Source organism: Oryza brachyantha, chromosome 10 (assembly GCF_000231095.2).
Source record: "Oryza brachyantha chromosome 10, ObraRS2, whole genome shotgun sequence".
NCBI lineage: Eukaryota > Viridiplantae > Streptophyta > Magnoliopsida > Poales > Poaceae > Oryza > Oryza brachyantha.
Genome location: NC_023172.2, coordinates 15267791 through 15293717, shown reverse-complemented (window position 1 = coordinate 15293717; position 25927 = coordinate 15267791). Strand labels below are relative to the sequence as shown.

Genomic DNA, 25927 nt, shown 5'->3' with positions numbered 1-25927 from the left:
TTCTTAACATTGATGGTTGATCTATTTTTTCTATATTTTGAATAATATTGTTTTAGATACGTTGAATTTATGTGAGATTTAAACAAGGTCAGTTCTAGCAAACCCTTTAAATGTGAAATCTATGGTTATGTGCCATAAGTCATAATATATGCAGTTTTATGTAACTTTTATCATGAAACACGGGTTCCATGCAATTTACTCTTTTTTAATACTTATTATAAAGAATTTTCCGAAAGTGATGTGTACGATTCTACCATTTTTAATTCCACGAGATCCATCACCAATTTTGTCTCAGATGGCACATTGTTAAGCAACAATTTGGATATAACTAAGACTTCATTGACAGACCAAGCATGTGATTTCCTCCGATGAGGCTGAGTGTCTGACCAACACTATGGCTTAGCCTCCAACATGCTAGCATCATCACTGCTAATTAATTCTTAATTCTCATACTTCTTGAGTTCTTCCAAACGAAAAGTACAAATTTTGATCTCAATAAAAATTTGCAAGGATGCCATCTCCACCACCTACTGCAGGGTAGGAAGAAGAACAGAGCGGGAGAATCACCCAATAATGGCTCATGCAAGAACCACTGGATCTCTGCCGGTGGCAAATGTTGAGGCACTCGCAGAGTCGCAGAAACCTGCAACGATTCAGATAAGCAGATCCCCGAGAGGTATATCAGAGCAGACGCTAACGCCGACGAGGTCATCGGCTGCTACGACGACTGCACTGCTGCGATTCCTGTCATCGATCTCGGCAAGCTGCTCGATCCACAGTCGTCAGACGAGGAGACTGCGAAGCTGGGATCTGCCTGCCAGCAATGGGGATTCTTCCAGGTATGTAAACTTCTTGGCACTTCAGTCTCTTCTGACTGAATTTGATCAGAAAGTTCTGAAACGTAGTGGCAGCTAGCAAAGCGTTGACTCATGAAATCGATGAACTGAACTGAACCTGGTGAACTGCAGCTTATCAACCATGGCGTGGCAGAGGATGTGATCCGCGACGTGAGGGAAGACGTAGCTGAGTTTTTCAGGCTGCCGCTGGAATCCAAGAAGGCGTACTCGCAGCTGCCGAACAGCGTCGAGGGATATGGCCAGGCCTTCGTCGTGTCGGAGGAGCAGAAGCTGGACTGGGCTGACATGTTCTACTTCGTTCTCCGCCCCGGCGAGTCGAGGAACATGAAGCTCTGGCCTGCTCATCCCCCTTCCTTCAGGTGATCGATCTGCAGATTAGAAGTTTTGGTCTTTCTGCGTGTTCTTGAACAAAGAAGTCATCTTGGTTCACTTGTGTTTGTGTGTGTGCGCAGGAATTCGATAGATCGGTACTCGTCGGAGACGGCGAGGGTGGCGGGCTGTCTGTTCGAGTTCATGGCGAGGGACATGGGCGTCAGGCCGGAGTCGCTGCTCGAGAGGTTCCGAGACCAGCCGCAGGGCATCAGGATGAACTACTACCCGCCGTGCCGGGAGGCCGACAAGGTGCTCGGCCTGTCGCCGCACACCGACGGCGCCGGCCTAACACTGCTCCTGCAGGTGAACGACGTGCCGGGCCTGCAGATCAGGAGGCCCGGCTTCGGCGGCGGGTGGCTCTCCGTTGGTCACCCCTCCCGACGGCGCGTTCATCGTCAACGTCGGCGACATGCTCGAGGTGGTGACCACTGACCATCATCAATGGCGGCGAAGACGCAGCCATCGATCTTCTCCGATGCTTTCTTGGCTTCATGTGTTGCTGCGTCGTGTGCATGCATGCAGATCATGAGCAACGGCAAGTACCGGAGCGTGGAGCACAGTGCGGTGGTGCGCCCCGACATGGAGCGCATTTCGGCGGCGGTGTTCCACCGGCCGTGCCAGGACGCGGTGGTCGGCCCTCTGCCGGAGCTGCTCGTGGAAGGCGGCGGCAATGCGCCGTACACGTCGATGGGCTACCTGGATTTCATGAAGCGGTACTACTCGGCGAAGCTCGACGGGAGGAATCACCTCGAGAGCTTGAGGATTCAACCTCCGTCTCAAAGTGTCTGAGGATTTCAGACTCCGATTATTGTGAATGGTACTGTATTTGAGCCAAACAATTTGAGATATTATCTTTCATTTTTAATAAATAATGTATTATTTTTTTTGTACACGTTTTGTCACTTGTTTGTTTAAAAAAATTGTATGAATATAAAAAAAATAAGTTATGCCTTAAAAAATATAAGTAACAAATCAAGTCACAATAATAAAATAAATAATAATTACATATATTTATTAAAAATATGAATGATTCCGAGAAAAAATATATGCTTAAAAGTTAAATCATCTATTAAGAACACGAGAGAATGTTCTACACCATTTGGGAGGCATATTATGTCGTTTACTCATTAAATTCGTTTGGTTATGTCTGGTTACTTATCCAAGGACCGTAATGGAAAAAAAAGGTAAAAGTGGTTTACATTTTAAAATTACTTTTGAAATATCCGCAAAAAATTGCAAAAGGAAAAAAAATGCAGGAGCGCGAAAAATGCAAAATATCCATTGCTTCCTCTGGGCTTTTCATGGGCCTAAAGCAGGCGGGCCAACCCACGGTCCATGGTCCATGGAATTGGCAGCACGAGTGAAACCCTACCGGACTCGATGGCAGCATGGGCTTGTCATAGCTTGATATGTGCTTTCTTAAAGCCAGGTAACAGAAGTTGCTAACTTACCGTGTATCTATAAAGAAAATAAGCATGAAGTATCAAGTATATATAAGATTAAGCAAATAGCCAACGTGACGTGGCACTGTTAAATCTGTGGTACAGGCGTACCTTTGCCGGCCCCAGCTGAATACTCCCTCCGGTTTATAAATCATCACGTTGTTTGTTTGATCATTATCTTATCTCAAAACTTACGTAATTATCATTTATTGAATTGATTCATTAGTAAATGTATTTTAAGCATACCTATATATTGTATATTTGCACAAGTCAATAGCATCCATCATATATGAAAAACCGGAGGCAGCAAGCAAGCATGAGAACTGAATATTTGTGATATGGACATGTCTCTAACCAGTTCGATGGATAACATTGGCAATTGTTTAACAATTAACACGTGATTCATGTAACTATATTTGATTATATGCAGTTTTGAACTCAATTTGTGGGACTTTGACCTAGCATATATACGCATCTGATCTCCTGAATCATGGGTCTCTCACTTATCCATCTATTGATGTTTCAGCAATCAAATCAGATGAACAGATACCTGAGGGGTACATCAGGGTTGAAGGTAGTGTCAGCAGCTTAAATTCCAATCATTGATCTCACATCAAGTAGAGTGGATTTCTTTCAGGCATGTAAAGATAAATTCCTGGCACAATACAATCCCCTTTTCAGCGATATCACTGTAAAATCGTGTTTGGATCATGCTTTAGTATTTCTGTGGTGCAAATAACCGCAGGTTTGGCATCATTCAGGACTAGTGCAGGGGGTTCATGCTTACCAAGTACCCATTGGCCCATTGTCATTTGAGGCAATCGGCAGTAGCTCTGCCATTCGTTAAAGGGTAGGAGAAGAGGTGTGTTTACAAAGACCCGGCGACAAAGGCCCCTTGGCCATCTACTCAACATTACATAGCTAAGGCGTGTTCCCTATCTCGCACTAGTTGAAACACTATCTCCAAGACATCATCCGGGTACCCATTGTCCTCTCAATATTATTGATGAAAATGTCACCTTAGGGTGTGTATCCAGTGAAAAAAAGAAAAATTGTCTCCAAGTCATCCTGTACTCTTTCAAGGAACTGTCAAGGTCTTTTCGTTATGTGTGTCTGCTGCGACTTTGGACAGAGGATGGATGGAAATGGCAGCAATCACCCATTCGCCTGCATTAACTTTGCGAAAGGAAGTTCTATGATGAGCAATGGCCACCGACCAATAATGTGACCTGTTACTCCATCGATGTATAGCAGGAGTCATCAAGGTAACCACAGTCAACAGTGTGATGAACAAGGAAGAGAAACTGAGGAAACCAAATTCGTTATTTTTCGAGGTATAAACAGCAAGAGCTCTGCCAATACTATCAAGGAAAAGAGTGGAAATGTTTAGCCACATGAAACAAAAAGCAAAATGATATATTCAAAAAAAATTGTAAATAAATTTTTATATACATTTTATATGATCTAAAAGCAAAAGCAAAAAAAGTAAACTAAGATAAAAAAATCCCAAATCAACTTGGTTAAAAATTTAAATTTTGTCTCATAAGCATAAGCAAAAAGACAAGAGTCAAAATAAGAAAAAAAAACCAACAAGGATTAAAGGGGTGATTGTTTGTCCTTTTCATTAAGAAAGCCAAATAAAATATTTATGAATAAACTTTGATATATATGTTCTTAGCGATCTAAAAGTCAAACCTGAAAATAAACTATGATTAAAAACATAAAATATACTTTAAATTTGAAGCTAAAAATTTAACTTTTGGCTTGTAATCATAGGAAAAACGTAAAGGTGAAGTCAAAAATTTCTTTCTCTCTCCTTGGCTAGATTTATCGTCGTGCTGGCGACATCCTCAACCGTGACGCTGTACGCTTCATTAAGAACCAAATTAATTAAACCAAACGGATTATTGTTAGAATATGTCAATATGATTGGATAGAAGTTATGACAAGATAGATTAGTTTACATCTTATCTTTTTGGGATTTCTTAAAATGAAGGCCATGTAGCCCTTTATTACGGGCTTCGTGAGGCTCAATACAAACTATCTTCAACTGTTCAGCAATTATGTCTCTACTCGTGCCAAATGTGCAGGAACTCGCGCAGACTTGCAACAGACCTGACCAGCAGGTTCCTGACAGGTATGTCAGGCCGGAGGCCGGTGCCGACGAGGTCATCGTCGGCCATGGCGTCAGCGCTGCAATTCCGGTGATCGATCTTGCCAAGCTGCTCCACCCAGAGTCATCGAAGGAGGAGTGTGCCAAGCTGGGTTCTGCATGTCAGCAATGGGGCTTCTTCCAGGTTCGTCAAGAATCACAGATAAATATACAGTCAATCTCTTAATTTTGGCTGTTCGTTCACAAGATTGATACAACTTATATGTGAGAATCAAATAATGTTCTTGGAAATTACACGGTGCATGACACTGATTTAAGTAGGATAATAATCACAAACTGTGGGGTTGATTCCACAAATTAAACTGCAGCTCATCAACCATGGGGTGCCAGACGATGTGATCAGTGACGTGAGGAGAGACCTAACTGAGTTCTTCAGTTTACCAATGGAAGCCAAGGAGGCATACGCCAAATCACCAGACGACTACGAAGGCTATGGCCAGCACTTCGTCGTCTCGGAGAAGCAGAAGCTGGACTGGGGAGACCTGCTCCACCTCCGGCTTCGCCCAGTCGAGTCCAGGGACATGAGGTTCTGGCCTGCTCATCCTCCATCATTCAGGTTAATCTTTTCACTTGATTGTGACTATGGGACACAAATAGTTTTGACAAATTTCAGCCAAAATGTTAGCAAAATCAGTGTTTGTTCCGATTTCCGAAAGTGTAGTGGCTCAGCCTGAACTTTGATGTCTACTCTTGTTCCAATGCTACCTTTTGCTGCATCCATGACAACACAAAAGTTGGCAGGAATTCCATGGAGATGTACTCGTCGGAGACAGCGAGAGTGGCGCGCTGCCTGATGGAGTTTCTGGCCATGGACATGGGCGTTGATCCGGAGTCTCTCATGGAGATATTCAGAGGCCAGCCCCAGACCTTGAGGGTGAACTACTACCCGCCGTGCCGGCAAGCCGGCAAGGTGTTCGGCCTGTCGCCGCACTGCGACGCGGCCGGGTTGACGCTGCTACTCCAGGTGAACGGCGTGCAGGGACTGCAGATCAGGAAGGATGGCAGGTGGCTCGCCGTCGACGCCCCCGACGGCGCATTCGTCGTCAACGTCGGCGACACACTTGAGGTAATTAGGTATGAGTATATATTTTCTTGCCCTGTCAGACGTTGAATTGCTGTTCATCGTGGCAGATTGCAAGCAATGGAAGGTACAGGAGCATCGAGCACAGGGCCGTGGTGCACCCGGAGAAGGAGCGCATCTCGGCGGCGGTGTTCCACCAGGCGTGCCGGAACGCGACGGTCGGGCCTCTGCCGGAGCTCGTGACGAAGGACGGCGGCAGGCCGGTGTACAGGTCGATGGTCTACGAGGATTTCATGAAGCGCTTCTTCTCGGCCAAGCTTGACGGGAGGGCTAACGTCGAGGGCCTGAGGATTTAGTCGGCCAAGAACTCAAAAACGCACGAACGCACGCACGCACGGATACTACTGTTTTCCGGTTCGGATCGGTTGGTCAGAAGTCAGAACGTGTCCGACTAGTTCTATGCTACGTAGTACGAGTTGTGACCGAAAATTAAGGCCTTTATAAACCAGCATTGGAGCTGAGTAACTATGTCGTAAAATCAATCGTTAATCGTAATAAATTGGTGTTCAGCTCGTGGCTTGATCTCGTGAACGTGCGTGGACGACAAAGTGTCCAGCGGCGCGCGCGCCATGTTCCCGTATCGTCGCGGAGGCGCGACGACGTGCCTCCTGCTGCTGGCGATAGCTTGCGTCCTCTCATGCGTCAGCGTGGCGGCCGCGCGGCCGGCGCCGACGACGACGATGCTGCACGGCGGCGCGGTCGTCAGCCGGTACTCGTTCTTTCCGGGCAAGCCACGGTGGGTGAGGCTCCGACGGCCAATGGTGCTGACGTACGCGCTGTCCAAGACCGCCACCGTCGGGTACCTCCCGCGGGACGCCGTGCGGGCCGTGCTGCGGAGCGCGTTCGCGCGGTGGGCGGAGGCCATCCCGGTGAGCTTCGCCGAGACGGAGCGCTACGGCGCGGCGGACATCACGGTGGGCTTCTACGCCGGCGACCACGACGACGAGGACGCGTTCACCGGGCCGCAGACAGTGTTCGCCCACGCCTTCGAGCCGGAGGACGGCCGCCTGCACTTCAACGCGCAGAACCACTGGGCGGTGGACCTGAGCGCGGACAGCTCGCCGGACGCCGTCGACCTGGAGTCGGTGGCGACGCACGAGATCGGCCACATCCTCGGCCTCGACCACGCGACGTCGGTGAGCTCGGTCATGTACCCGTACATCAGCCTGAGGGAGAGGAAGGTGCAGCTCAGTGGCGACGACGTCCAAGGCATCCAGGAGTTGTATGGGGTCAACCCAAACTTCAGCTTCACAAGCTACTTCAAGCCGCACCATGAGCCCCCCGCCACTCGATTTTGGGGGCTTGGTCTAGCCTACCTCCTACTTGCGCCGTTCTAGGGAGATGGATTATCACTTAAAAAAATACGTATATATAAATTCGACCTTGATAAGTTGTAACACCCGCCACTCGATTTTGGGGGCTTGGTCTAGCCTACCTCCTACTTGCGCCGTTCTAGGGAGATGGATTATCACTTAAAAAAATACGTATATATAAATTCGACCTTGATAAGTTGTAACACCCGCCACTCGATTTTGGGGGCTTGGTCTAGCCTACCTCCTACTTGCGCCGTTCTAGGGAGATGGATTATCACTTAAAAAAATACGTATATATAAATTCGACCTTGATAAGTTGTAACACCCGCCACTCGATTTTGGGGGCTTGGTCTAGCCTACCTCCTACTTGCGCCGTTCTAGGGAGATGGATTATCACTTAAAAAAATACGCATATATAAATTCGACCTTGATAAGTTGTAACAGAAATAGTAACATATATTCAGAGATGTATTTATTTTTTGTTGTAATTTATACATGTTAAATTTGATCTTATGTGTTCATGTAGTAATATATTTAGTATTATTCTATCTTATAAAAAATTAAATTTTTATAACTATATAAATGACATATAAAAAAAATATATCTCTCGATGGTGTAAGAGTTTTCTCGTTTTAGTCTTAGTCTTGGTACCATGGCGTGAGCATATCCTCATGTCATGCGTATTGAGCATGTCTTAAAAAATTATATATTTATAAAGAAATCATAAGCATGTCTTATAATTTTATAATTTATACAAAATTTAAATATAGCAAATCTAAAAGCCAATATAATCATATAAAAGTAAGAATATCTACGATAATTGGGTAATTTCGTTGACACCTCCGCAGAGTGATCTTCATCGCCAGCGTCATGCTGCTGCGACATCTTCCCTACATGAATCACTATAAAGTAGCATCATCAAGGCTGTGTCCTTTTAACCATACGATCATTTAACTTTTACGTGCATGTTTTTTCTAAGATACTAAACAATGTATTTTTTCTTGTTAAAAAGTTCATCATTTTATCTTTGTAGAGTATTTTTTTAATTTATATTACTATATTAGTTATTTTATCGTTTATATTATTTGAATAGCTAAAAATCATATAATATTTCGTTTTTCATCGAGAAAAAACATCCCAAGTGGTACATGGCTTTATCCTCGACTGCTCGTAACACCGCCAGATTCCGTATAAATAAAATTAGGCAATCAAACTACTCTAAGAGACTAACATCATGTTACAAGAATTAGCCCATAAAAACAACTCTAGGTTCAGTGGTTGATAAAGAAAATATTGATACATCGACGTCATAACGTACAAGCATTTTAATCATAGTGGGTCATATATTGTATTTTTCGAGAAAAAGCCAAGTCAAACTGTAAATTTAAAATAAAGAATAATTTATAAATAATTTTGTATGCATGTTCTAACGATCTAAATGCAAAGGCTAGGCTAGAAAATAAATTACGATGAAAAAACCTCAAAATCAACTCTAAATTTAAGGTTCAAAACTTAAATTTGGCTTATAAATATAAGCATAGGTGAAAAGATGAGATGGTATTTTTTTCTAAAAAGTTGTCAGGACGCCCTAACTCTGACACATGCACTTTAATTTTTTTTCTCTTGTCTATTTTTCATGATTAAAAAGTCGAAATAATTCGTCATTGGGATCTTTTTACAGCATTTGAGAGGCATCTCCTGTTCGTTTAATTCATTCGATTATTTCTAGTTACCTCTCCCAGGACTGCAAAGAAAATATAAAAACGTTAAGCTATAAAGGAGGTACGAGCGTAATTTGCATTTGAAATGTCTAGAAATAATATTAGCAAAAACCCGCAGGAAAAATTCTTTATTTTACTATGTAACAGTCACCTGAATCAATTGAGCGGCTGGCATTGATCGACTAAATTTTTGTTTAGCAAACCAGTTGACTGATCTTTAGACACTCCATTCTTATGTTCATATATGAATATTTTGGTCACTACACTCTCTAACGGGACCAATCAAATGGATGTGTCGGTGTTCTTCTGTCCCACTAGTTAGACCAGCACATCAACTCATAATCACATGAGAGATTTATTTCGAATGTGACTAAGGTGGTATTTGGTTCTTTAGTCCTAGGACTAAAAATTAGTCAAATACATTATATATAGAAATTTTTGTTAAGTAGCAGGTGTAAAAGAAAGTTTTAGTCCCAATAAGTATCTATGGAAGGGACTAATAGACTAATACAATTTTAGTCTCTTCTGTTTGGGCTTTTAGGGACTAAAGGAGACTAAAGTGGAGGGACTAATGGATTAGTCATCTAAACCAAACAGGGCCTAAATATCTAGATATAAAAATAGAATGTATTAGATATTAATTAGTTTTAAAATTGAGAAAGGCTTTCATAAAATAGAGAAAATCTTTTCTCTACAACTCCCCTCATTCTAAAAAGGGCAAAAGTTCGAAATATCCAGTGCTTCCTGGGCTTCTCCCAGGCCTAAACATGCGGCCCAACCCACGAGACCACGATCCTTATATGGTCCATTGGTCCATGGAGTGGGGTAGCTGAAACCCTACGGAACTCAATGGTGCCATCGCCGGCGATCAATGCGCGACGGGGGCCACTGGCGGCGGTACACCAGCACCCACCGGCCGGACCAGCAACCGCTGCGGGGTTCTCTGGCGAGCCGCGTCGAGCCATCGACGACCGATTCCCCCCTTTGGTCTGTTGTGCGTTCGTCGCTGCCGTCGGTGATGTTCTACTACCTCGGCCAAGGGCACAGGGAGGTGCGGCTCACCGTCGACGACGTCGTCGGCATCCTTCCAGGAGCTGCACGTACGGGGTCAACCCATATCTCAGCCTCCTCAGATCCTACGTACGTGAAGATGATGCAGGAAAGCCTCGAACAAGAACCAAAAGAAGACCGTCGCAGCAACGCTTTTTGGAGACGTGGTCTAGCCTAGCCTACATATACTTTTGTTAAGGGATTTGAGTTGCGCTAGTAGTAATAGCTGAGGAACGGTGTATATCATTTTTTTGGGGGTTAAGGAACATGAATGGAATTCACCGCATAATTGTGTGAGGGATGCAGTGGACTTTACATACATCGGACGGAGAGCTGGCACTCTCTGGGCTGGATGGCCACGACTCCTTTCCTTTCCTCCGCGACCGTGACAGCACATGCAGCGAAAAGAAACTCATCCTTCTCCAGAAATTTCCACGGGCTTTTTTCTTTGCGTGTTTATTTCGCGGAAATTTTTGTTTGCATGTCACATCGGACGATTAGCAGGATATCAGAAGACTATTTCGGTGGCTAATTAAAAAACTAACCACGAGATAAAATTTTTAAGTCTAATTAATCTATCATTAGTATATGTGGGTAAATGTAGCAGTTATGGTTAATCCTGAACTAATTAGATTTATCTAGTATATTTATGTGTTGAAGATTCAATATGACACGGTGAATTTTTTTTAGAACTAAGCAGGGTCTTTGTCTTGCGAAATCTGCACCGAGCCATCCATTCCATCAGGGCAGGAAGCACAGCAACACGTTGGTGTACTTCCTTCCTTCCACGGCAGCAACCAAACGGGAAGGCTGCAGCAGAAAGTGCAATCGCAGCGCCATGGGTTCCACTTCCACAGCTCGGTGGACCGGTGGCATCTTGTTCTTAAACCAAGCTGTACTCATCAACAATACCACCACCTGCTCTCTCCGACTCCCCACCCCCCCCCCCCCCCCACCCCCCCGTGTCAGAGGTTAACGAATCATGCATGCACGAGATTACCGCTGCGTCATCTCGTTGACAGAATAAACAAAGCACAAGTCGATCTCCTCCATCATCTTCCTCTTAGAGAGAGACTGCAAATTGCGTTTGTTCTTGCAAACCCCTGCAAGCTATCTGACCGTGCTGCACGTAGCGTGTGCTTGCAATCAACGGGTTGTGTGTGATCGCATGACCGAAATCTCAAGTACAATTAGAAGATTATTATTCAAAGAGAAGAAAATTAAGGACATAGTACTTGAGTACTTGACAGGTCTCTAGCTTTTATATTCATCTTTTTTGAGCCAGACTTCAATTAAACATTTTAACTCCATTGATAAAATGTTTATTCCCGTTGTTTTATAAGTTAATTTGAGTTTTTCTCAAGTTAAACATCCTCAATACTTTAAGTTTAACCCAACTATATAGGACAAAATAGTTACTACCTCCGTCTAAATATTTGACGTCGTTGACTTTTTTATACGTGTTTGACTGTTCGTCTTATTAAAAAAATTATCAAATATGTAAAGCTATATATGCATAAAAATATATTTAACAATACACGAAATGATATAAAAATAATTAATAATTATGTAAATTTTTTGAATAAGACGAACGGTCAGCCGTGTATAAAAAAAGTCAACGACGTCAAACTGGAGGAAGTATAAAGTTAGTATCTGTTCATAAATTTGATTAAATGTAAACTTATCTAAAATATCTTATAATATAGAACATGGGAGGCAAGAGTTGAAGCTACACCAATTAGACCTGAACTAGCATCTCCATCATTTCATTTATTTCATTTATGTTGGTACTTATAAGCAAATTTGAATTGTTAACATTAAATTTAGAGTTTGAGTTGATTTGGGTGTTTTTACCATTGGAGCCTTGGCTTTTATATCACTAAGATTTTTTATATAACAATTTTATTTATAAATATATTTTATAAATATAAAAAGTCAAACAATCGTTCGCTATGCAAGCAACCAATCAAAAGACATGAAACCGTTGGTACGGGTTGGGGGGCGGGGGCGGCTCTCTTTCTAGCGTGGGCGGGTCGCGGTCGGATGGCCGCCCGCGTGATATGGATGAAAGATATTGCGTCCGTCGCCGAGCACCCACCACCTCGCACTCGATGCGAACAAAATCGATCGGCATCCATCCATCCATCGGATGATGACGACGTCACCGGCACTGCACTAGCTAGTGTTGCGACATCACACGATCCCTGTTAGCCATATTGGTTGGATGGGTGCAACACCCTATCACAAAGCAAGATATACTATTCTTGTTCCGTTGTTTCTTCCCTGGGATGTTTATATCATACTATATACTATACTTGCCATCTTCCGTGTCAACCTCAACTGGGTTATATACTACAGAGCCCACGCAACTCTGCAATCCGGAGTTTGATTGATCTAATTCAGTTTTTGCCGTCTCTTCAGTAATCTATTAGTCCATAGGATGATGATGACGATGATGTTTAACAATATGGATTAAAACAGTCGAAAACATTACTATCTTATATTCTTCTTTTAGAAAAAGGTTTAAATGTTTTTATAGTTATAAATATAACTATTTAGTTATAGCCTCAATAACGAACATAAATATATAAAAAATATATCTTACAAACATAAATATTCAGAAAAGATAATATTTTTATATCATTTTTGCAAAAATAATATCTATATGATTCGGAATTTTTATACTGTTTTCATCTCTATTCAACTGTAGTAGCTAGAAGAAGAAAATAAAAATAAAAAGCATGTGCTGGGTTGAGGTTCAACTCGATGGCACAACGCAAAGGTACCTTTCTAGCTAGGCTACTGCAGCTTCTCTTTCTTGGTCTGTCCACAAACGTAAGCCTCCCAAGTCCAGGCACAGAAACGGGTCCCGTCGCTTTCCGGTTTGGCTTGGAAAGCTCCATTTGACAATGCCATCCATAATCCATCCTAGCTTTCTTTTGCACCGTGATCAATCCGACAAATTGACCCCCTCTCCTCCCCCTTTGGGTCTGAACAGAACACGCGTTGAACCTGATACTCTCCCTGCGATTCCTGCAAACTTCTGGTCAAGCAAACCCAGAACAGGAGTCTTGTTTGTTTTGCTGTTTTGCGATGAGCCAATTGAGATTAGGAGCTGGAGCTGTAGTGTGAGTGATGATTTATCCCCAAATTGGAGATAGTTAGTGAGTAGGATTAGGAAGTGGAGGTTAGGTATTATGGCGTCACGATGAGCAGCGACAGTTGGTCGTCGTTGAGGCCGTGGATTACGTGAGGAAGAACGGCTCTGGCAGGGGGGAGGGACAGAGGAAGACGACGACGAGGTCAGCCGGTGGCCAACCAGAGCCGGCCACCCTCTCTATCCGCAGCTTTTTCTGTCGCGAGCCCTCGTGCGGTGTGCGCATAAAGTTCTCAGGCCGCGCGCGCTGCCTGCGGCCTCCCGCCACGATAACGAGAATAACGGCCCCACCGGCCGCCCTCGTGTCGCGTCGCGTCGCGCTCTCATGTTCCTATGTCGCCGCGCGCGCGCGCCTGGGCTGCTGCGTGGTGCCTGATCGCCGCCGCCATGGAGGTGGTGGGCGGCGCGCACCAGGCCGCGCCGGCGCCGGCGCCGGCGCCGGGGCACGGGCACGGGCACGGCGGCGTGGCGTGGCACTCGTTCAAGCAGCTGCTCGACGCGCGGCGGGGCAGCCATGTGACGGGGATCGCCGAGCTGAAGCGGTACATGGAGAGGTTCGGGTACATGGGCAAGGCCGGCCGTGACACAACGGACGCCTTCGATGAGCATCTCGAGGTCGCCGTGAGGAAGTACCAGACGAGGCTCAGCCTGCCGGTCACCGGCCAGCTCGACGCCGCCACGCTCGACCAGATCATGTCGCCGCGCTGCGGCGTCGGGGACGGCGACGTGGAGCCCGTCGCGCTCTCGCCGGGATCGGGACAGGGCGGCGGCGGCAGCGGCGTGGTGAGCCGGTTCACGTTCTTCAAGGGCGAGCCCCGGTGGACGCGGTCGGACCCGATCGTGCTGACGTACGCCGTCTCCCCGACGGCCACCGTCGACTACCTGCCGCCGGCCACCGTGCGGGCCGTGTTCCAGCGCGCGTTCGCGCGGTGGGCGCTGGCCATCCCCATGGGCTTCGTCGAGACGGACGACTACGAGTCGGCCGACATCAAGGTGGGCTTCTACGCCGGCAACCACGGCGACGGGGTGCCGTTCGACGGACCGCTCGGCATCCTCGGCCACGCCTTCTCCCCAAAGAACGGCCGCCTCCACCTCGACGCGTCGGAGCGGTGGGCGGTGGACTTCGACGTCGACGCCACGGCCTCCGCCGTCGACCTGGAGTCCGTGGCGACGCACGAGATCGGCCATGTCCTGGGGCTCGGCCACTCGGCGTCGCCGCGCGCGGTCATGTACCCGAGCATCAAGCCGCGGGAGAAGAAGGTGCACCTCACCGTCGACGACGTCGAAGGCGTTCAGGCGTTGTACGGCTCCAACCCACGGTTCAGCCTCAGCTCGCTCTCCGAGCAGGGCAGCACCAGCTCGTCGTCGCCGCCGGCGGCGGGGAGCAGCCGCTGGCTCGCCGGATCATCATCGGCAAGGCTGCTTTGTATAGTCTTGGTCATACTTGTGACGCAATTGTAGATAGACACATGTTTTTATAGCGAAAAAGATTAACGATTGGATAAGAAAGAAGGAAAAAAAAAGGCGTTGTGTAGCGTGATTCCATAGAAGAGGAAATGTCTCTTCTATTGTGATTCTTCTAGTCCGATAGCACCATTGGGTACAGATAATTCAAAGAACTGCTTCTCTTCTCATTGAGATTGTTTTTGCAACCAAATTGATACATAATATGGCCCAGCTGCTGTACATAATCTACCTGTATCAAGTGTAATTATGCCTTTTCTATCCTAGGATTATTAATGTTCATTGGCAGGTAGCCCTTTGTACATAGAGGATGGATGGTTATTACCAATCAATCTTACTCTGGGTCTACTTACCAATCAATCTTACTCTGGGTCTACCTGGACACTGGTCTGAAAAGGTAAAACGCTTTCAGCTTCAGGTTCCTGAGCCTCAGCGGATCTCTGTCTCTCTGCGACGACCTTTGACATGCCAAACATTCTCTGAATGGTCTTTGTAAAACAGGTCCTGTGCTCGTCCGGGGAGGCATGAATGAACTCCTGGATGTGATCTCTCAAGTCTGAGACGAATGATGTGTTCTCAGATTTATTCCGCCGGCAAGATGACAAGGCAGGTTTTACCGAGGGAGCAGATTGGCTAGAACCTTCAGGTTGGGCACCACCAGACATCGTCAAGGGAACCTGCAGGTGAAACAAACTTGACAAGTGAGCCCTATGAAAAAATTATATAGTTCATTCATCATGTTATATACCACCAATACCACAGGAAGAATTAGATCATCAATCAATCGTGCTTCTTTTCTTGTCAGAACAAATATAATTGTTTTCGATATCAAGCTTCAGTAGCTAACGTTATATAGACAAGAGCATTTCCATTAACCATTAGAGGATTGGAGAAACATGGTATGGTGCTAACAGTCAATGAGCATGAAGAAGACAACACGGCTGTTGTACCGTAAGCACTTAATAGTTTTAGGTTGAAAAAAAGAAAAAAGAAGGATGTTCCCTCTTAGGAGTAAAATTACATATATAACAAGCAATTAGCTGAGTACAAAGTTCAGATACCCATCTACCAGATTGTCGCAAAGATAAGTAAGATAGTAGGAAACCAGGAACAAAATGAAGGGAACTACTATGTGCCACTCAGCAACAGAAGGTCAGCTACTGAATATACAACTATAACTGAATGGTCGTCTTCTTCCTGACTCAGAATGGACTTGTAAAATGTAATAGCTGCGTGTTACCTGAAAACCGCTGCCACCGCAACTAACGCACAACATCAGATGTGGTGGGGGTGAGGAAGAGGAAAACTAAAGAAAGAGAGATGGACAAGAATAGTTATACATGGAGTGTTTTGCAATGCAGCAGCAGGCAGTGTTCGCGAGGACAGCTTGAAGGACTGATTTTGCCGGTTGCTCCATCAGCCCATTGCACAAGATGCAAATCGCGAAAACTAAATCTTGGTGACAACCTACTACCAGCTGCACAGCTTTGATATGCAACTGGCTAACAAATCACCGCACTCGTTCGTGCCAGTATCATATCCTTTGAAACAGAACATGAATATAACAACATAGATATTCTACTGGTGTTTGTAAAACAGTTGATTGCGATCTAACAAACGAATCTCATATAGCAGTGTGCGTTGATGCATCAATGAAAGAAGCACGCAGAAGAGTCATTCCTTCAATCGACGCAACAAAACGGATCAATGTAGGTGAGCTTACTGACCATTCACACAGGGTTAGTGTTGCTGCCATGGCGGCTGCAGTGTGTGACTGGCTAATTAGCCACCGAGCACAAGCTCAGCACGATACCACAAGAGTTCGAGGACCTCGACCAGAGTTCTATACGGAGTAGTAGTTAGAAAGGAGAAAACCTTAGAGCTGTCCGACGAATAGTTTAGCGAAGATGTCGACAACGCCGGAAGAGAGCGCCGGTGGTGGCTGGATCTGGGAGAGGAGGAGGTTGGAGCAGAGGAGATCGGCGGGAAGCGCCGTCGAGACCGGCGGCTCGGGCCTGGGCGGCGAAGGCGAAGGAGATCGCCCGGTGGGGCGGTGGCGTGGGCGACGGCGGGCGCGCGGGGCGGCGGTGGCGGCGGCGTCACGGGACGGGAGTTTTGTGACTTGGTGGCCGGAGTCTGTGTAGGTGTCTAGGGTTTTAATGTTTACAGTTAAATGGGCCAAAGGCCCAAGAATTTCAGTGCCAGTGACGGGCCCGGGGTACCTGCGAGGCTGCGACTGCGAGTGGTTTTCTCCCCGCTCTCGTCCCCGGCCCTGACCCGTAGGGGTAGGTCCCCGTGACCCGTCACTCCATCAGGATATTGCCAACCCTAGTCTCAGGGTCTGTTTAGGGGCTATTTGGATCTAGTGATTTTTTTTATTTTTATCATATTAGATGTTTGGATATTAATTATAGTATTAAATATAGATTGATAATAAAACTAAATACATAAATAAAGGCTATTTCATTAGACAAATTTTTTAAGTCTAATTAATCCACGATTAGCAAATGTTTACTGTAGCATCACATTCGCTAATCATGGACTAATTAGACTCAATAGATTCGTCTCGTGAAATAGTTTAGAGTGTGAGATGAGTTTTATTAATAATCTATATTTAATACCTTTAATTAGTGTTCAAACATTCGATGTGACAGACTTAAAAAAGCTGAGGGAAACCAAACATGCACTTAGTTTTCAAAAAATTTTGGATATGGTGTCATGTCAGATCGAATATTGGAAGGTATTTTTGGACAGGATTGACAAGGTAAATTTCATAGCTCGTCTGAAAATATCGTGTCAAAATTATCATTATAAAATTACAAAATTGTATATAATTATTATTATAGTTGCATCCTCAGAATATAGAAAGAAATCAGCGGCAAAAATGCATAATCCCAAAAAGAAAGTGACCGATAATGTCCCCTCGGGGAGGGGTGTTTTAAGGAATTGACTTTGGCTCCTATTACCTTCGTTTACGAATTTAAAATTGATGAATTGGTTAATAGTAAGTGCAAGCCAACACGCTTCATATTTATAGTAACAGGGGTTTTAAATTTAATGAATTGGCTAATACTAGCACACTTCATATTTCTAGTAACAAGGGTCATTGCTTGTTTGGTCGTTAGATACTTAGATTAGAGGACGCTCATCCCTTGCTCGGTCCATGAAAATGAGGTAACAAGTGGAACCCATTGCGACGTGTAATAAATCTTCACACAATACTAAATCAACTTTTCATGGAATTAAATCCATTTTTTTGGACTCGGGGGGTAAATCATCTGTTCTTTTTTTAAAAAAATTAAGGGGTGAAGAATGTCTGGTATCGTAGCCGAGAATGATAAATCGTATTCCTGTGATAGTTAGAAGCTGACGAGGATTAAACATATTTTTGTGTTATTTAGAGCGGCGAAAAATCGGACTAATCCCTGAGAAAACCAGTTCTGTGTATGCTTGCATCAGCTATTCCGCCCCCTACATTTTTGGATGCTTGCTCTGGCGTAATGGAAGTACTTCATCAAAAATGTTGCTTAAACATCCTGAAACCAAAGCAGCGGCTTTTTTTAATGTACATTGAAGGAACTAAAAAATTCAGATGACTAGAATATTACACAATTTATGAAGTGTCTTACTGCCTGGGGCGACGGATGCAACAAATGTTTGGTCTTTAGAACAAAAGACATAAGATTTACTAACGCCATTCTCTTGAAAAAAAAATCCCGTTTGGTATTGACGAAATCACTCAGATTTAAACTTCAGCAATTTTCATTATGGTAAATTATAAGGGAGATGCCGGAAATCAGCTTCCAAATACAAAACATTCTCATACCGAGAAAAAAAAAATTCAAGAGCACTTTGATAATAACCGTTTGCATCTCCCCAGCTTATTTAAAGGGTTAAATAAGGGGGTCATCACTCACTCCGCTACAACCAATTCTTTGTTGTGTCCGAGGGATTCCAGTCCACTTGGCCTTGGGCCCAGTGGTCAATGTACTAGTTGGCCTTGGATTCAATGACTCTCTTCGCAAAGGATGGCAAACAAAAGGATGCAGAATGGATCTGAAGAACAATATACGGTCAGACAACAGTAATACAATGTCATGCAAGGCCAGTTCCAAGTCAGATCAATACACACCTCAGAATTGTAGAACTTTAGTGGTCCTTTTGATTTTGTCGAGTACTCATCATCCTCAATGTTAAAAATAGGATGCTGGAAATCAACAGTAGGGCCCTCGGTGGAGCAAAGCATAAACCCAATAACACCACTGCATTGAAAGCATATTAGCTCAGAAAGTAAGGAAAAATCAATTCAGTCAAATCTGCAGAATCAGTTGGCACCTAGGGTATGTTGGTACTGTTGTCCAAGCATAATTCACCGAGCCTTTAAAAACTTGGCGACAATTGGCTACAATATCTTCAATGATATGCATATGTAGCCATATGCTCTCTGCCTGGGTACATACAACACCACCAGGACGCAAAGCTCTGGCAACTGACTGGAAGAAAGGCTTCTCGAAAAGCTCTTGAGCCGGGCCTGGATAAGCAGGAAATTTTTGATAATATAGATCAATTAAGACAAGACATAAAAACTCAAACATGATTAACAGTCACCTATTGGATCAGAAGAATCCACAATAACTGCATCATAAGTTCCCTCTTGAGCATTTTTCAAAAAGGCCACACCTACATTAATTATCAAGAAAATTTTAATCAAAGCACAAATATGTTGCAAAAACAATTCATCTACTAGACGAAAAACAATCATTGAATCATGCTCCCTCCATTTCAATTATAAGTCCTTTATTTTGGGGTTTCTCCTGAGTCAAAATTTTTCAAGGTTGATCAAATTTATAGAGAAATATAGCAGCATTTTCAACATAAAACAAATATACTATATTCAATTGTGGATATAATTTTTCTCAATCAACAAATTTGGTGTTGTAGATGTTGCCATCGTTTCCTATAAACTTGGGTTAAACTCAAAGTTTGACTTAGGACAAACCCAGAATAACTTATAACATGAAACGGAGGGAGTGGTTACATCAAAATTGACATGGTATAACAGGTTCTAAAGTTGCTACCATCTCCAATGTGTAATGAGACACGAGGGTCTTCAAATCCAACAGCCAGATGAGGAAAAAATTGTTTGGAGACCTGCATAATTGAATAGATTAACAGGCTACCACAGCGAGACAAAACAAATGAAAAAAAAAGATAGGTCTTTTTTGTGCTCATGCAAATGTATGATACTGTGAGAAACATTTTCTGATATTTAACATTCGAAAATATTCAATATACTTAATACAAAAAATATTTAATTCCAAGTTCCTAGATCCAATCTAACACAATTCACATGTTATAACAACATGAGTGAAAAATTGCACATTGACTAGTACCAGGCAAATTGCCAAGTAATTTCTTCCAATTATATAAACTCAGAGAGAAAAGGATGCATGGAAAAGGATATTCATGAGAGTGATCAAACGTAATGGATATGGGATCAGATATCTAAACTTTATTAACACGAATTTGTTTGAAATCAACAAATTCTTATCACCAAGATATGAATATCAATCAACAGTCAATTCATACATGCATGCAAACAATGAAAGCGAGGAAACAGAAATTCTTACATCGACCACCATCTTATCGATTTCACATATGTCAATTTGCTCCACTGAGGAATGTCGTGAAACTTCACGCAAAACACCTCCATCTCCACCGCCAATAACTAACACCTGTAGACCAACAAGATTAGACATATATTATTAATTAAAACTCAATACAAACATCAGTTTACAAGCATGAATGCCTCAATCAATTCATGATAAACTTGAAATTATGAGTGTGTCCTTATGGATGAAGGATTTAAGCTTGTCCGAGTAGTTAAATGTCATAAGTATTTTATCTAAAATTGTCCAAAAAATCCAAGCAAATATTTCATTACAAGAACTAGATGATATTGTGCCAAAAAAAATCAATTTATGCATCTCCTAACCATATAGATAATGATATTGTGTCTAAAAAATTCAATTTATGCATGTCCTAACCATAGATAATGATAAGACTTCATCTCATTATACCATCAAGGTTACAACTTAGAACATAAAACCTGCAAATTTAGATGCTAGAGCTAATAAACTGATAAACATTGGCAAATGGTGTGCCATTACCTTCTTGGGATCTTTGATAGAGCAAAGGGGAAGGTGAGTAATCATCTCTTGGTAAGCACACTCATCCCTCTCGGTGACCTGGATCACTCCATCCAGGACAAGCACCTTGCCATACGTGGACGACTACAAAGCAAAATAACAATGCAGGTAAATACTCCAGTTTGAGTAGAGACAAATAAAAAGTGACACTGATGCAACAAAAGGTCTGTACCTTGAACACCATGACATTTTGGTAGCCCGACTTTCCTTGAAAGAGCACCTCTTCGACCTTCAACGAGTGTGCCTCACCTACCATTGGCTCAAAACCATCAACAAAAAATAGCTAAAACGTAGAAAACAGCATGTGTTGTGGCAAGAAAAAACTTTTGCAAGTTGCACAGCTAAAAGTTAGTAATTGTAGGGCGGTATCCACACAGGTGGATGAAAATAAAAGTAATAGTGTAATACCCAACCACAACCAGGCTAGAAGAAGAAAGAACGGTATAGAATTTTATCAGATCGCTAATGATGTGCTCTGTCCCATAGCACAAGAAGCCCAATCAGAGATTCGGTTATCTACTGGATGCATTAGTACTGGAAAATTACTTAAAGACTATTAAAAGTGAAACATTATAGTCAACATCGAGCGAATTTACAAAACAAAGCAGAGGCTGTCAGTGTGACTGTAGCAGGGGGGTACAAGAGCGGAACGAACCAGGCCACATGGGGCTGATCTCAGAGAACCATCCAGGGATGACAGCGGAGATCCCCGCCTGCTCATGGGCACCTGCCATAGCTGCCGCTGCGGTGTCACCGCTCTCCCGCGCTCTCTTTGCAGCCGCCACATTGTCCTCCATCCGAAAACCTACCCACACAAAACAGCCACATAGACCATCACCATGTCAGCACAACACCAAAAATAAAAACAACAAACGGACATAAACGCCAGCGGCGAGACAGCTAAACACGGTATCGGGCTTATTAGACAAAGAAGAGGGAAGGATGCTTTTTACTCCTTATCCCTTCTATGCAGCATATATACTTTCCTCCTAATAAGATTTTAATTTTCAAGATAAATCCAATGAACACTAGACTAAATTCATCTCATCTTTGAAAATCATTTTTTTATATAGAGAAAATAAGATTATACGTACTAGCAAAATGTATGTGCATTGCAACGGGATCGGACAAGTTTTATAAATAGAGATACCACTCTACCAGATTGAGCTATTGAATATACAACTAGAACTGAATGGGTCTCCTTCCTGACTCAGAATGGACTTGTAAACTGTAATAGCTGCGTGTCACATGAAAATTAAAGAAAGAGAGAAAATAGTGTAATACCGCAACGAATGCACAACATCAGATGTGGTGGGGGGCTGATGCAGAGGAAAATTAAAGAAAGAGAGAGATGGACAAGAATAGTTCTACATGAAGTGCATTGCAGTGCAGCAGCAAGCAGTGTTCGCGAGGACAGCTTGAAGGACTGATTTTGCCGGTTACTCCATCAGCCCAATGCACAAGATGCAAATCGCGAAAACTAAATCTTGGTGACAACCTACTACCAGTTGCACAGCTTTGATATGCAATTGGCTAACAAGTCACCACACTTGTTCGTGCCAGTATCATATCCTTTGAAACAGAACATGAATATAACAATATAGAAATTCTGCTAGTGTGCGTTGATGCATCAATGAAAGAAGCACGCAGAAGAGCTATTCCTTCAATCGACGCAACAAAACGGATCAATGTAGGTGAGCTTACTGACCATTCACACAGGGTTAGTGTTGCTGCCATGGCGGCTGCAGTGTGTGACTGGCTAATTAGCCACCGAGCACAGGCTCAGAACGATACCACAAGAGTTCGAGGTCGAGGGTTCCAGGACATCGACCATATAAACAATCACAATCAAACATAGATAGAGTTCTATACGGAGTAGTAGTTACCAAGGAGAAAACCTTCGAGCTGTCCGACGAAGAGTTTGGCGGCGCCGCTCGCGCCTGGGCGGCGTGACGGCGGCCGCGCGCCGAGGAGGGGGCTACGGCGACGGCGACGGCGAAGGCGAGCGCGCGCCGGGGCGGCGACGTGTGCGACGGCGGTCGCGCTCGGCAGCGGCGGCGACGACGGACGCGCGCCGGGGTGGCGGTGGCGGTGGCGGCGGCGGCGGCGTCACGGGACGGGGGTTTTGGTGACGAGTCTGGGACTCTCTGCGGGTGTTTAGGGTTTTATTTAATGTTTATCAGTTAAATGGGCCGAAGGCCCGAGAACTTTAGCGTCGCTGGCCCACTATTTCATATGTGGAATATCACCGAGTCCCTCGACTTATCTAACATCCAACGTCCCTTAACCCAAACAAAATATATATACCCTAAATTTACATAAATTGCGTATAAAAAATCTCTCAGTGGTATTCACTCAATTTTTACGTGATTTTTACTGACGTGATATACGGTGGGTCCCACATAATCAGGGTTTTCCTTTTTTTTCTCTTTTTTTTTATCATTTCTTTTCTACAGCCCTCTCTCTTTTTCCACTTTCTCGGGTTGGGGCGCGCACGTTGGCAAGCTGGAGGGCAGAGCGTGGCCAGCGACCTGCGTGGGCTTGCGGCGGGCGGGACGCGGATTGCGACGGAACTGCGGGAAAGGTGGCGGCGGCGACGGCGACGGCGTGCGGCCATCGAGGCGGGCAGGTGGCGCGGAGCGCGGGCAGCGGGCGGGACCAGAGCACTTTTGAAGCGGTGTGTGTTGTCGGTGTCGAGGGGATCTATGGCGGCAGCTAGAGGTAATATAAATCTCGTGGCTCGTTAGCTCGCTTGAATCGTGATAAACTTGGCTCGGTTCGTTTCATTTTTCTAACGAGCCGAGCTAGCATTGTAGCTAGTTAGAGATAACGAGCCAGCTCAAGTATGCTCGTGAGCCTAACGAACTAGACCAAAGACACAAGATTTATCGGCGTTTATTGATTTCACTCTGAAATACATGTGTTCAGTACTTCATAGTTTCACCATGTGATTTGTTGATTCAAACTTTAATATTTAAATACAATTTCATATGATTTACATGTTTGAAATGAAAATTTGCTTATATAACCTATTAAAAAATTATTTAGGTTAACTTTTTATGCATGCTCACGAGTCTAACGAGTCAGCTCGAGCTTTATAACAAGTTGAGTCGAGCTAGGTTTTTAACTCGTTACGATAAAAAGCCGAGCTAACTCGTTATCCAGCCCTAGCAGCAGCAGTGTCGAGCAAGGGAGGAGGATTCGGAGCTGCGACGGCGTGGGATAGCCGGTGTGTTTAATTAGCAAGCGCTCGTAGCAGGAGCAGATGGTACGGTGGTGGGCGCTGGAGTAGACAGGGACTTGAGGCGAGAGGGCAAATGATGGGTAGCTCGCGCTCACGTCGGCAGGGCAGGAGTAGTATGGTTGGCTAGTCCCGCCCCCATTCTAAGGTGGTGTTTAGATTGAGAAAATTTTTAAGAGAAATGTCATGTTAAGGCCTTGTTTAATTTTTCTAAAAAATTTTCTAAAAACATCACATCGAATCTTTGGACACTTAAATAAAGCATTAAACATAGATGAATTAAAAAACTAATTGCATAATTACGAAAGAAATCTTAAGACGAATCTTTTGAGCCTAATTAGTACATGATTAGCCATAAGTGCTACAGTAACCAACATGTGCTAATGACGGATTAATTAGGCTCAAAAAATTCGTCTCGCGGTTTTTAGGCTAGCCGTGAAATTCGTTTTTTCATTCGTGTCCGAGAACTTCTTCCGACATCCGGTCAAACGTTCGATATGACCCCTTTAGCAAAAATTTTTACCAACTAAACAACCCCTCAATGTTTGATCAGATGTTGGAAGAGTTTTTTTCGGACACGGATAGAGCCTAATTAATCCGTCATTAGCACATGTTGGTTACTGTAGCACTTATGGCTAATCATGGACTAATTAGACTTAAAAGATTCATCTCAAGATTTTTTACATAACTGTGTAATTAGTTTTTTGGTTCATCTATATTTAATGCTTTGTTTAGGTGTCTAAAAATTCGATGTGATATTTTTAGAAAAAAATTTTGAAACTAAACAAGGTCTAATCAAACGGAGTCGGAGCGTTGCGTTTCGCGGTTTGCGCTGCGGCGCGTGCGAAGTTTCCAACCGACACCCCGCCTGCGATCGAACGATGACACGCTAAGCCACGAACCAGGGCTAGGCTAGCACGCGTCGTGTTTGGAGCAGATTGGGCACACGCGAGGGATTCAGCCCCATTCGGTTGAAGAAAAGAAAATTTTTTAGTGTTTCATGGTATGTTTGACCAAATATCAAAAAAACTTTTCAGATCTAAATAAAAAAATAAAACCGTAAGATAAATCTTTTGAGCATAATTAATCCGTCATTAATACATGTGGGTTAATATTCACTTATAGCTAATCATGCACTAATTAGACATAAAAAACTTAAAAGATTCGTCTAGCGATTTTTCCCCTAACTATGTAATTAATTTTTTATCTATGTTTAATGTTTTTTTAGATGTGCAAAAATTTGATGGGATGTTTTTTGGAAAAAAAAATTTAAAACTATAATGGCCGGCCCTCATGGGCGCCGCTGCTGGCGCGATTAGTTAGGACGTGTTTAGTATCCAAAATTTTTTGAGGTGAGGCAAAAAAAATTTGGGTTTGGCACCTTTTTGAGTTTTGTGAACTAAACAGGCAAAAAGATTTGGCAAAATATTTTGGAAGACTCCAACAATATGACACAACTGACCATAACAAATGCACAATGTGAACAACAGGAATAGCCATGAAACCATGTATTTGCAGCTGCTGCCGACACCTCGAACAGGGGGCTTGCATGTTGCCCCGTTGCTTGCATACACAGCCAGGAGCAACCACTAGCTGCTGCTGCTAGTTGCATACACACCACAATTGTTGGTCCATAGGCTTTATGATATCAACAGTGAGCTTGACCGCTCAAGACTTTGTTAAACAAGGTGTTAACAGTCCCCATTGACCGCTCAAATCTGTCCTCCGCTTGCCTAACAGACTGTGGGGCGCCAACCATTCAAAGAAACATCCCAAGTGCCTCAATCGAGATAGACTCTGTACTAGATGTAAGGCCATAGGATTGTACCAAAAGATCATGCAGGTGA

General features: G+C 43.9%; 4 protein-coding genes and 1 pseudogene across 4 annotated transcripts; 4 read left to right on the top strand and 1 right to left on the bottom strand.

The window, feature by feature from the left end:
• The first annotated feature begins 573 nt into the window (after positions 1-573).
• LOC102718306 lies at positions 574-2018 on the top strand (annotated as a pseudogene).
• Positions 2019-4705: 2687 nt separating this feature from the next.
• Positions 4706-6245, top strand: LOC102708183 (2-oxoglutarate-dependent dioxygenase 11-like). The gene is made up of 4 exons (XM_015841719.2): positions 4706-4968; positions 5153-5400; positions 5586-5910; positions 5976-6245. The coding sequence occupies exons 1-4, from the start codon at positions 4735-4737 to the stop codon at positions 6219-6221; spliced, it is 1053 nt and encodes a 350-aa protein (XP_015697205.1). The 5' UTR covers positions 4706-4734; the 3' UTR covers positions 6222-6245.
• Positions 6246-6476: 231 nt separating this feature from the next.
• LOC102718027 (metalloendoproteinase 4-MMP-like) lies at positions 6477-7604 on the top strand. Its single transcript, XM_006662532.3, has one exon. The coding sequence runs from the start codon at positions 6495-6497 to the stop codon at positions 7260-7262; it is 768 nt and encodes a 255-aa protein (XP_006662595.1). The 5' UTR covers positions 6477-6494; the 3' UTR covers positions 7263-7604.
• A 5887-nt stretch (positions 7605-13491) lies between these two features.
• LOC102717743 (metalloendoproteinase 1-MMP-like) lies at positions 13492-14918 on the top strand. Its single transcript, XM_006662531.3, is given in 2 exon segments — positions 13492-13521; positions 13524-14918. Coding segments are annotated over 2 exon segments (1134 nt in total). The 3' UTR covers positions 14628-14918.
• Positions 14919-18190: 3272 nt separating this feature from the next.
• LOC102707806 (spermidine synthase 1) lies at positions 18191-21644 on the bottom strand. Its single transcript, XM_006661988.3, has 9 exons — positions 21495-21644; positions 21012-21088; positions 20801-20923; positions 20261-20365; positions 19709-19781; positions 19239-19310; positions 18966-19161; positions 18763-18892; positions 18191-18686 (listed from the first exon to the last, which is right to left on the bottom strand). Exons 1-9 carry the CDS (start codon positions 21634-21636, stop codon positions 18621-18623), a joined length of 984 nt encoding a protein of 327 aa, XP_006662051.2. The 5' UTR covers positions 21637-21644; the 3' UTR covers positions 18191-18620.
• Positions 21645-25927: the final 4283 nt, after the last annotated feature.